This window comes from Argiope bruennichi, chromosome X2 (assembly GCF_947563725.1).
Source record: "Argiope bruennichi chromosome X2, qqArgBrue1.1, whole genome shotgun sequence".
Classification (NCBI taxonomy): Eukaryota; Metazoa; Arthropoda; class Arachnida; order Araneae; family Araneidae; genus Argiope; species Argiope bruennichi.
Genome location: NC_079163.1, coordinates 35,845,742 through 35,858,839, shown reverse-complemented (window position 1 = coordinate 35,858,839; position 13,098 = coordinate 35,845,742). Strand labels below are relative to the sequence as shown.

Genomic DNA, 13,098 nt, shown 5'->3' with positions numbered 1-13,098 from the left:
CTGTTTTATGGATTAGATAATACAAACAAAGATATCGGCATAAATATTACTGATGACTTACAGCTCTATACATTATTTGGTTAAATGCTACATACCATATTTTGACTCATGTATTAAAATTATACCAAATAATCTAGTAAATCTGTAGAACTTCATCTTTCAAGAATTAAGAACCTGGTGATAGCTCAATGATAGTTAATAGATATTTTATAGAAATTTTTAATTTAATGAAATTTAATAATAATGATGTTTTATGAAATATCTATTGCAGTCAACTTATTTTATTATCATTATGGAATATAGCATAAGAAATGAAATGCTTTTTTAACTTAATTTACACACAAATCTTAATTTTTCATGGATTTTTTTTTTTTTTTTTTTTTTTTTTTGGATTCAATAGCAATTTAATTTTTTATTGGTTTATTGTATCTAATTATATAAAAAAATTAGCATTGCAGCTTTATTAGAAACAAAGCATTTTTCAAAAGCATATAATATATTTCAGCATTTCATAAACTTAATTTGTGTTATTTGACTTTTTGTGGCAGAATAAACTTATGTAATAAAATATATTTTAAAAAATATAATGAAAATAGCTATTTCCATTTTTTATTAGTATTCACACAAAAATATGTTTTTCCTATGAGCAGAAATATATTTCTATAATTTTATATTATTGTTTGATAAAAAAAATGAACACATAATAAGTTTGGATGGACACAAACTTGTAGCAAGTCTGATAAGTCAAGGAAACAAAGTAAACATGAGTGAAAGTATTTTGATTAAAACTTGTTTTAAATATTTATATACCAGCAGATTTTTGTGAGATGGTTAATAAAATGATATATTTGTTTTCATTTGGTTTGCTTGGAAATCATTAAGGAAAATAAGGTATGAATGGCTGCTAAGCATAGAACTTGTTAAATACTCTCAGTTAACATAGGAACCATTGAGTATGCTCAGCTATAGATATAGGATAAATATTTATTGACATAAAATATAGGAATGTTACAATGTTAAAGAATAGAATAACAATATTTACAAATTGGTATCCTTAGGATTTCACTTAGCTGAATGCTTGTTAAACATTTCTTTTGATAAGTGGTTACCAATTTTTAAAAAAAAATAACAATTACAATCTGCTATTTATTTACTGAATTATATGACTCCCATAATTAAAAAAAATAAAACATTTATATATGAATATTTCACTGACTTAGTCCAACAAACATTGATAATGCATAATAGGAGATGCCTTGGATGTAAAATATTTTACTAAATAACTTTCATAAAATTGCTCAAACTGCAAATTGCTCAGCATGTAACTAAATTGAAATACTAATATGAAATTTTTATATGTCTATTGAATTGCTATAATTTAGAGTGTAAAATTTTAATTAGTGGAATTAACACTATCAAAAGCAATGAATAAAGACATATTAAATGAACAAACTACATACAAAATGCTAAGTAAAATGTGTATACTTTATGAAGAATAAGACAATAGAAAATATAAAAAAATATTTCAACTGAAAAATATGACTACCATAATTATAATTTGAGAATCAAAAATCAATAAAATACGGAAAGATACAAGAAGGAATTATTTACCTAAGTAGTTTGAACTCTATTATATCTTCTCACAAATAATAGTCTGTTACTTTTTATCATTGAAAGATGTTTAAGATTCAAATTGCCAATACTGCAACTGTTTTGGAATAATCAATTTTTGAACACTTGGTACATTCTAAAATAGACTCTATAAAACTGTGTATTAAATATTACAATATTTTACATATATATTTTTTTTTTTCAAAAAGAATTTCCCATTGCATAATTATTTTTAGAAGTTTTATAACCGAAATTGTCTAAATGAAAATATATACAAAACATATGAAATGCCCTGACAGTGTCTTAAAGTGTAAGTATTTATAATATGAGAACATAATAGTTTTGGGAATAGTATTTTTATGCCATTAAAATTAGCCAGCTATAAGTATCTTTAAATTGAAACTGCAGAAAATGCGAAATATCAGTTCAAAATGTTTGGGTTTAAATTCTGATTCAACAACATCTACTATTAACTCTAATCATATTATAGAAAATAGTTCTACAGAAAGTTTATAACAAAAAGCTTATTCATTTTTTTATATATATATATTCTGGATGCTCCAATTTATCAATGCATTTTGTAATTAGCTATGATTTAAAAATCCAACTTTCAGTAAAATTAAAATTTATTTTACAAAATTGAAATGTCATTACATTATAATTTAAAATTAGCATTAGCAGTTTTATTTATTTTTTCAGTTCATGGTAACTTATTAAGACAAATTAAAACAAATATAAATGTTAAGCTTAGAAATTATATTAAAAAAAATAGACAGAAGCTGTTCTGGGAGTGTGAAGGGAAATATAATCATTTGCAGAATATTTTTCTCTGACAACAGAGATATTGTGTACATTCAAACATATAAAGTTTTAAAAGGCTTTTTTTTTTTTTTTTTTTTTTTTTGCATAAACAGTGCACATTACATGTTAATGAAAAATATGCCTCCATTTCATTTTTCTCCAGCATTCGCTGTAATGAAATAATTAACAAGGAACGCTTATAAAAGATGAAAAGAAATTTATATTCATTAATCATTTTATATAATTAATCATTTTATAAATATGAGTAAATGAAATCTGTATTAAAAATCAATTAAATAAGTAGAAAGATTACTGAAAAATACTGAATGATTCGTCCATTCCAGAGGATTGAATGTTGCGATTGAGACGCTAGTGGTCTGGTGCACATTAAATCCGTCCGGGACAAGCGTCCTCCCGCTGGTGTGGTGTGGAGAGTGGGGTGTCAGCTGAAGTGTCATCCTCGTCATCTGGCCGCTGTTCAAAATTACGAGGTCCTACCCTAAATAGCCCTAGTGTTGCTTTAAAACGGGACGTTAATGTAACTAAGCTAAACTAAACATTTCCGAAGGTTGTAATTAATCAATGGCATTCATTATTTGGCCGAAAAATAGTATAAAGCCAACTTTTAGAAAGTGGTTAGCAGATCAGCATGAGACCACCAAATTGGTGGTTGTATATTTACGCCTACTTTAGATTTGGAAAACAAATTGAATTAAATGTCATTTTTTTTAATTTAAAAGTATAAGTTTGCGCAGAAAATATTTATTAAATCTTGTTTTTTAGAAGAATTTTCTGAAAATTCTACTTCCCAGCCTTTTCTCCTACGTAGAATATAATCTTCGATTTGCAAAAATCAAAAAAAAAAAAATCCATTTTGCAAAAAAAGGGAATATCTTCATCTGATTAATTTATTATTATTATTTCTGAATTGGAAAAAAGTATGTTAAATGCTGTTTTATGACCTCATACGGCAACAAAAGTGGAGCCAAAGAAAAAAATTATAAATTTATCAATCGTTCAGTGCATTTTTAGTACTGCTTATGATTTTTTTTTTTTTTTCGATAAATTGTATGCTGCATTATCTTCTGTTAAGAATATTTCTTGGATCTGTTGATGCAAAAGGCATGAAAGGAGATTCTAAGGATTTCGTTATTTTTCAATGCAGAATTATAAAATAATTTACTTAAAAAAAAAGAAAACGAACTCTTCAAATTCAAAAATTCTTAACTGGATATTTCCTTAGTTTAACTGGAAATAATACCTATACCAGTTTAATGTAATTAATGAAGGTAATAATCGTACAAAAGATGCCGAGAGTGTTAAAATATGGGTAAATAGCTTCAAAGATAATGAAAATTCTTCCATAATTTATTATAAAATTCAGGGAGAAATAGTTAACAATTTTTCATGATTAGAGTTGAATGAATGCATGCTTATATTGATGAATGGCATTCAAAAGGATGTGCTGAGTACGTATTGGCAATGATGTCATCACAGTTGACTTCACATATGGTATGAATCCTTACAACTTTGATCTAGCAACAATCTCAATTATTGATCAAAAGTCTGAAAGATTTCCTACGGCTTTCATTTTTAGCAATAGACAAGAGAGCATCGCGCTGAAAGTTGCATTCCGAAACATCAAATCCTATGGAAACATAAACATTAAGCCTAAAGTTTTTATGCTAGATGACTGAGAATCATTTTATAATGTTTGGTGTTTTGTTTTTAATGAAGCGGAAAATCACCATTTGTGCACCTTTCCCACTGATAATGCATGGAGAAAAAATAAAGATGAGCAAATTATTGTGTACAAAGCTTTGTGATGCCTAATGTCAGAGATTGATATAGATGTTTTTGTATTGATGCATCAAATTTTTTTTTTAATTACCTACAAAAGAATGAACTAACATAAGAATTTAGCAAGTATAGTACTTATAGCAACAAATGCCAAATGTGGGCTTATTGCTATAGAAAATGGGCAATGCATATTGAGTGTATACATCACTCTATAAAATATATTTATTTAAAGGGTCATAAAGCCCGTAGGTTGGATGTGTTGATGCATGCCTTAATGCAATTTTTAAGAGATAAAGTTGCTACAAAATTAATTGTTTTAAAGAGAGGGAAAATAAGCAGCAAACTGTCAAATCTAAGGAAACGGCACAGTCTCAATCTTTCTAAAGACATTGTTATCAAACCAGGAAAAACAGTATAGTTTCATCTTCTGCATCCGTAGAATTATATACAGTCAGTTATAATGGCTCTTGCCCACAGAGTTGTACATTAAAATGTACTCGTTGTTCGTATTGCATTCATAATGATTATTGTACTTCCATTGATAATAGTATTCAATGGAACATGTGTAAACATATACATTTAGTTTGCATTATAACTAAAAGCATTGAAGAGGATGGGAAAGGGTTCATTGTTGAGGAACATTATGTTGAGCCTTTACAGAACCAGGAAGAAAAAATTGTGTTAAAATTAAAGGAGAAAAACAATCTAGAGAATGTCATAAATTACAATCAGAACATGAGCAAACTAAGTGCAGAAATGATTGCAAGTTGTTCAACAATGGAAGAATGCTAAGAATTAATGAAAAAGTTTTAAATTGTCCAGGCCTCATTAATGGGTTTTAAAATTATATGTAAAAAAGTTCCTCCCAACAAAAGAGCATTTTCTGTAACTATCTCTGAACCTCATAATAAAAGCATTAAAAGACTAGGATTTTTTTTTTTTTTTTTTTAAGAAAAAAACTGCAGCATTGAAAGAAAATTTTGAATAAACCATCAAGGAAAGAAATATTAGAGATCTCTAATGCCTTAATTTTTAATGAAAAATCTAAAACAGATGATAATGACCGTTTAGAAAGTTAATTGTTATTTTTATTTAAATTGTAATCAGTATATAAATGATATATTTCATGGATATATTCATTAAAGAATACATCCAACTTTTTGTAACTTCCTCTCCCTCGATCAGATATATTATTTTAAGTTTATTATTGTGAGCAAATACTTTTACACTATTTGTCTTATTTATACTGTACATTTTTGCTTTGATTTAGATTTTTGTTTAACACTTAAATTGTATCATTATCTAGAATTATACATATATGTATAGATAGGCATATAAATAATTTTAATTGAATTACTTATCTCAATGATTTAAATTAGAATTTTAATCATTTGAGTAATTAATTTTAACCAATGTTTGAAACGGCAATTAATAAAAATTAAAATTCACAATATTAAAAATGTCAATTTTGTAAAAAAAAAAATGTTTTGATTTACTATCATTTTCTCCTATTTAGTCATATATATTACCTCACTATATATATATATAAAGCTTTATATTAAAACTGTTTGTGTTGCTTGAGCCACATAAAATTCTTGATGATTCTGAATTGTTTCACAACATATGCATTTTTAACCACATACTTTAACAATTACATATTCCACTTTCATTTGAATTTTTATATATTTCTGATTAGTGCATATCCAAAAACAATGGGTTTTCTTCAATTATTACATAAGAAATATGATGATAAGGAAGAAATTTAATAAGGAATATAATAATCTTGCACATCTGATTTTAGATTCATTTATAAATTCTACATTACTTTAGATTCTGTGTCATGAAACTCGTGTATTACATTAACCCTCCATATTTTGTAAACATATATGATTTTAAATTTTCATTATATTGTTGTTTGAATTTTTGTATTACTGATTACTTGAGGTTCATCAAAAATAGTATTAATTTTCAATAATGGCACAGTGTATGTTACATTTTATGCATATTCGATAATTTGGATATAACCTTTATTTTGGACTCTATCTTGTCAATCTAGAGTTCTAGTACTATTCTGCATTTTTTCCTCAAATCTCTTCAATTATATTGTTATAGTTTTTATATTACTAATTAGTTCAGAAGATTCAGAATTAGTTATGCTTTTTCATTTTTATAATTTGTATGCAATGACAATTATATTTATGTTACCTTATTTTCAGATATTTTACAGAATTTCCCCCCCCTCCTTTATTATTATTTTTTCCAACAAAGCTTTGTAAGACTTTTGTAAATTCTGCTTTAAATAATACTCAGAATAATTTATTTTATAATTTCAAAATATATTTTGTGATTTTGATATTTGAGAAATGTTTATAACTTTGTGCATCTTATATTTTGTAAAGAGTAATGAGATGCGTTTTGTAGTTCTGATGTCTGTAATAAAAATTTCAAAATTGTTTATAATTCTTCTGATTTATTATTCTCATTCTGTTTTAACATTTCAATAAACTTTTTCTTTCATTTAGCTTAGAAAAATTTAAAGTGAAAATATCCAAATATTTATTGCTTAAAATTTTTTTAATGAATATGATGACAGAATTTTGAAAGAAATTTCGAAAAATTATGAAGAAATCTCTTATAATTTTTCTGTAAGAACACTAACATTTTAGTGTCGTTACAGAACATTTTAGAGTGGTAACACAATATATTTTATCACATTTTTATAATTATGAAAATATAAAATTATTTATATTTATAATTCATAATTTCAAACAAAAAAATGAAATTTATATTAAAATGTTCATGAATTCAAATTTTTAAAAACATATTAGTATTATTCAAAAATATTTGAAAGAATGAGAAAGCTACTTTTACTCCTTGAATTAAAAAAAATGCTGAAAAATCTCAGCAGCTACACCAGTAGTCCTGGATGGACAAAAGTTGAAATCAGATGAGACATTTAGAGATTTTTTTAAAAAGGAATGATTATTAGTTATCCTTGAATTACTGACCAAGATGAAGCAATTCCATGACTAACTCCCTTTTGAGTAAGTTGTCATATTAAATTTTATCTAAATATTGTTGATTTTTAAGAATCTAAAGAATTTTTAGGGGAAATCTAATTAAATTTTACTATTGTGTCTCTTGGTAAACTTTTTATTATTATTAATTTAGACTGATGATTTATTTTATTTTCAGTTATCTTTCTCTGATACTCCTGTAATAATACAAATTTAAGTATCCATCAAACTTAAAGTATATACATTAACAAAAAGCATATATGTTTAAAAAGGAAGTCCTTGCCCTGAAGAAAAAAAATGCAGCTGCAAAATAGTTCAAGTTTATCATAATTAATTTGACAAATGGCTTTTTTTTTCTTTTCCAGAAATGAATTTTAAAGCTATAATTCATTGTTATTATTTTTTAAATGCTTTATTAGACTGAAATAAAATTTAAGGAATTATTGAAATCAGTAAAAGTATATATCCTTAAATTCCTCCCCCAATGTTTCATATCAAATTTGTGTCCCTTTTTATATTTTAATTATTATGTACACAAGGCACTTTTATTTCAAAAATAGTTAATGTGATTATTTCATTAAAAAATGCATTGATTAATATATGAAATCTTTAATTGGCAGATTTATTAAATTCTTAGAAAAACTAGGAAACATGATGTAAATAATCCTGGTTTTTGTGAACCAGGATCAAAATGATAATTGGAACCTTTATTATAATATATAATTGTATTTTTTATTCTCTCTTCACATTGTTACAAAAATAAGATCTAGAATTTGTAATTTTTCATTAGCTCATCCTTCAATTAAAAAAGAAGAAGAAAATTCTTTACTCAACAAGAGAAGATATGAAGAAAATAAGCAGCTTCAATTAATACGCCGTTTTATGCTTCCCTGTTGCTCAAAAACACTTTTTAGAATGATTTCAAATGTTTTTCTCAGAAATTCCTCAAAGGAAGATAAATTTCTTTAATTTATTATACTAAATCCATAGATTTGTATATTTGATCATTTACATTTTAAAATAAAGCATTTAAAAAAAGTTAAGGTTGACCTTTATTTCACTTTAAATATGGGAGAGAGCCATCATACTTTCCTAACTTACATTCTTAATATAGTGCTTAAAACAAATTAATTTTACTATCATTTTTCAGGAAGTTTCATTGAATCTTGAAATATTTAAAAAAACCAAAAATCAATCCTACCTTTAAAGTTTGAGTTACAAAATATTTTTAGCTATAAAACATTTTTTTAATGCAGTTAGAAAAAATGTTTTTTTTTTTTTTTTTTTTTTTTTTGTGTTGGAAATGATAAAGTGTTTTAAACATTTTTGATTTCCAAACATGAAAAAAAATCTTCCTGATGGTACTCCTGACTAGAATCTGCAATTATATTTCTCTAGTCCGAACTTAGCAACATAGTGAATATTACTCATTTTGTCCAGTTAAATCTGAGCATGCATGCACAGAGATACTCATTCCCGTTCAGAAAATTTTCAAGTTCGTTAACATTGCACGATCGTTCTTTTGCTATCTGCTTCTACCAAAAAGAACTGTGTAGAGATTAGCAGTATGTTTGGCAACAAGAAAGGTAAACAAATTGGTGACATCTCCAACAATACATGCAAATTTAAGAATAATATAAAACAAGAGAAACTAATGCTAATTTTATTAAATATAATGAAATGCATATTAATATTTAAAAACTGATAACACATTCTTAAAATAAGTAATGAATATTATAATTGTAAATTAAGTATTATAAACATACTTATTTTTAATTACATTGACACTTAATATATAAGAAACAGGAAATGCAAACTATATAGGGAAGAAAATGTAAATGATAATTTTATAATTTGGTTTTATATATTTCTTTATTCATTTTATTCTTTTTAACAATACTGTTTTTAAAAAATATTTGTATACTTATGCAGAAATGCACAATCACATAACATGTAAGGAAAAAATTGTCAATTACTTGCTAAAACAGATACATAAAATGGTTCAACACATAATAGACCCCTGGACTATAACATTAAAAGAGAATGTGAACTACTTACTAAAATGGATGTATACAACCATTCAACACTTACAATATCCAAGGACCATAACACTGAAAGAGAATGCGAACTACTCACTAATGTGGATGCAAAAGATTGCTCAACATCGAATATTATAATTTGGTTTTGTATAGTTCTTGATTCATTTCATTCTTTTTAACAATATTGGTTTTAAAAATATTTTTATACTTATTCAGAATCGCACAATCACATAACATTTAGGGGAAAAAATGTCAATTACTTACTAAGCAGATACATAAAAGAGAATGTGAACTACTTACTAAAATAGATGTATACAACTATTCAACACTTAAAACATCCAAGGACCAAAACACTGAAAGAGAATGTGAACTACTCACAAATGTGGATGTAAAGAACTGGTCAACATCTACTAACTGCATCAACAACAGATCCACAGACTAATTAATGAAAGAGGATGAAATTTACTCACTAAAGGGAATGCACAGAACTAACTGCTCAATACTTAACAGAACAACAGACCAAAACACTGAAAAAGAATGGGGACTATTCATTAAAGTACATACAGATAGCCGCTCAGCAATCAACAGATCCACAACCATACTTCTGAAAAAGAAACAAGTAAGTAGAACTAAAATTTTATGTTTATTACTTTAAGATATCTAGGCAGCTACCCAGATAATGCCTCCAATGAATTGTCAACTGCTGTTAAATCCTTAGCCACAAGACAAACAATAAAAATTTGTTTATATATACACTGGATATATAAACAAATTTTTTTTAAAAAATGCACTTGAAAATAAACAATGCCAATTTTTTGAAGTTAATATTTCACGGATGATCACAACAAATATGCAAGGATATATTATATATATATATATTTACATAAGCAATTATGTTTTTAAATAATATATGAAATGGGTACTTTTTTTTCTTTTAAACATCAATATTTCATTTTATACTTTATAGTAAAAGTAAACCTTATATTAAATGTCTTACTTTCAAAATGAGTATAAAATATTTTAGTATAATGTTTTGGGGATACTAACTTTACAAAAATATATCAAATCTTGTCAGGAAAACAATTCAAGAGTAAATAATTATAAGCTGATAATAAAAGGGAAATAAACTAATAGCTTTAAAATTATTTCAAATGTTAAACGAAAAACATATATATATATAAATCAATAACATGTAAATTTACTGATAATTCTGATAAAATAAAAGGAAAGGTTCACATTGCAGCACTTCATCCATGGTTCTTCTATAGATAAATCTGTCATCACATTCATACCAGTTATGCCGGTGCCGAATATATGTTACATAATGTCCACCTTGTAAAGTACCTTTATGAAATATAACTGCAAACAACCGAAAAATATTTTCACTTGCTACAGAAGCAGTAGCACATGCACCATTTCTATCAGAAGAATTAATAGTCTCCGAGTTTAAATATGGCGACATATTTAGAAACTCTTCAAATGCAAAAGCAGTCGATTTCTTCTGCATTCTTCGGTTTCTGCATCGAGATGAAGCATTATCAACTTCCAAAAGGAAGCAATTCATTCGAAAGCATAAGACATTGGGAAGTTTTTTAATACGCTGATGTATATATGTCGTATCAGTTTTTTCACAATTAGAGCATTTATAGTCAGATAATAATTGTCTTTCCAAATATTTTCTATTCAAAACATTCATAAGACAATCATCTCTTCTATCTAAATCCAGCAGGATATCCATGAAACAATCAGGAGGTAAAGATGATGAATCATGACAATGTTGGCATTCTTTACAGCCTTGAGCTATTCCATAAAACATCTGTTGAATCATACACGTGCAATTAATATCATTCTTAGTAGGACAATTAGCATGTAATCCTGTTAAAATCTCTTGAAATAATTCATAACAGTCTTGTTGTTCCATTCCAAGAGGTTGACTACAAAACTCCTGCAATTTAAAAAAAAATCTTTCTGCAGGATCATAGGGATTTGATTTCCCAGAGTAAAACTCCTGGAACACCAGAAGCAATTCACATAAAAGACAAGATGTTAAGGTACATACGTGCTTGTCATGAAAGAAATAGTCTACCAGTAGAGGAGTGTGCATCAACACTTGGACAATACAATTGATATAACAACTATTTCCTATATTTAATATACCTCTTAAACCAAAATATGACAAATCTGAGATTTTTACAACTTTGCCTTTCAGGAGAGCTCTTTCCTGATTGTTTGGTTTCCAAGTTAAGAAAGATTGCGTGATTTTCAATTTTCTAGCTTCTATTTCGAATTCAGTGAGCGATTCATCAAATGTTTCATTATACATATAATCATCACATTGGAAGCAAAATAAAGAGCCGTGGTTCAAATTAATGGCAAAATAATGTTTATATCTCAATGCATGACTTTTCATATGACTAACGTTCCCATCCACAGATTTAAAGCAACCAAAAAATGCGCATTGCAAACATGCATGTAATTTTCCATTAGTTTCTTCGCAGACACCACAATACGCATCCACTGCTAGTCTTTCAAACGGCTTATGTTCGGCTATACAAGTCACATAATATCCCAATATAACATTATAAGTTTTTAAAGCATACGGAAGCTCATTCACATGGGGACATGAATAGGTGCCCATGATTACCTTTAAAAACACTTCATCGATTAATACTCCATTTTCAACAACTTAATTGTAAATTATCGAAGATTCTTCAGAGATCGAAATACCTCAATCTATTTGTCGATGGTATCGTCGAACCCCACTTAATGGATCTCGCCGCTCGACTCTATGACAAACCTGCGCGATATGGTATGCGTAGTAGAGATGGGTCGTCCACAAACGAACTGGTCGGAACGAACGGATCATCTCAATGAAGGAATTAGATTATGGTAGAGATTAGGGATGACGAATATTTTCAGAGCGGTTATTACGTAACCAATATCAAAAAGTCACAAATACAATTGATCAATACTTTTCAAAGAGGGGTGTGATTCAAATCCTTCATACGATCTTACTGATGATATTTCGATTACAGGTTTTGGATCACGATAGAAACTAACAATCGATACGATATCACTGAAATTTGCCGGAGCGGTGACGATACGATCTGTCCAATGGAAGCTCTCGAAAGAAATCTGTGATTGGATTGAAAAGTGAACGGACCGGTTATTGGAATTATCGTATCGTATCATTGAATTGCAGATCACTGAAATTTATCGGAGCGGTGATTTCACCGGAAAGTGCGAAGTCACCGCTCCACTTTACGGGAGTGCCCGATATTCGTATTTGATGATGTACTATTCCATGCAGATCATTTTTAATTGCTCGTGACATGATTGACTTTGATTACATGTACTCTGTTTACTGCTGGCGCCATCTATTGGTAGAATATAGGACTAAAGTAAACATTTTAAAGAAATGACATATATTTTTAACTCATCTTTTCCAGAAAATGGTTCACTCTAATAAATAAATAGTTTTTAAAAAAAAAATTTAAGAAGTAAGCTGAAACAGATAAATTAATTCAATCACACGTTAATTAAATTAGTAAATTAAGTATTAATTACAATTCATAAATTTTATATTTAATATTAAGTAATAATTTTTAATTAATAATATGATTGAAATAACAGATATTTGGAACGCATATTTAAAAATAACAATAGCAATATTATTTGTTATTCAAAAAATCGTGGATTATGCATCTCTAAATTTTCGCAATTACGATGGACAAATTTGGCCAATCAAAAGTCTTTATTTTTACATATCCCAAAATGCAATATAGTATCACCATTTTTGGAATTTTTAATAGATTTTGTGCAGTCTGTTC

General features: G+C 27.1%; 1 protein-coding gene across 1 annotated transcript; it reads right to left on the bottom strand.

Annotated features, from left to right (window-relative positions):
* Positions 1–9,030: 9,030 nt before the first annotated feature.
* LOC129960969 (ubiquitin carboxyl-terminal hydrolase 22-like) lies at positions 9,031–12,315 on the bottom strand. The gene has a single exon (XM_056074749.1). It carries the CDS (start codon positions 11,904–11,906, stop codon positions 10,467–10,469), a length of 1,440 nt encoding a protein of 479 aa, XP_055930724.1. The 5' UTR covers positions 11,907–12,315; the 3' UTR covers positions 9,031–10,466.
* Positions 12,316–13,098: the final 783 nt, after the last annotated feature.

What these genes read in the sequence shown, in the direction of transcription:
- LOC129960969 (XM_056074749.1), bottom strand. Translation starts at nt 11,906, where the DNA reads ATGGGCACCTATTCATGTCCCCATGTGAATGAGCTTCCGTATGCTTTA.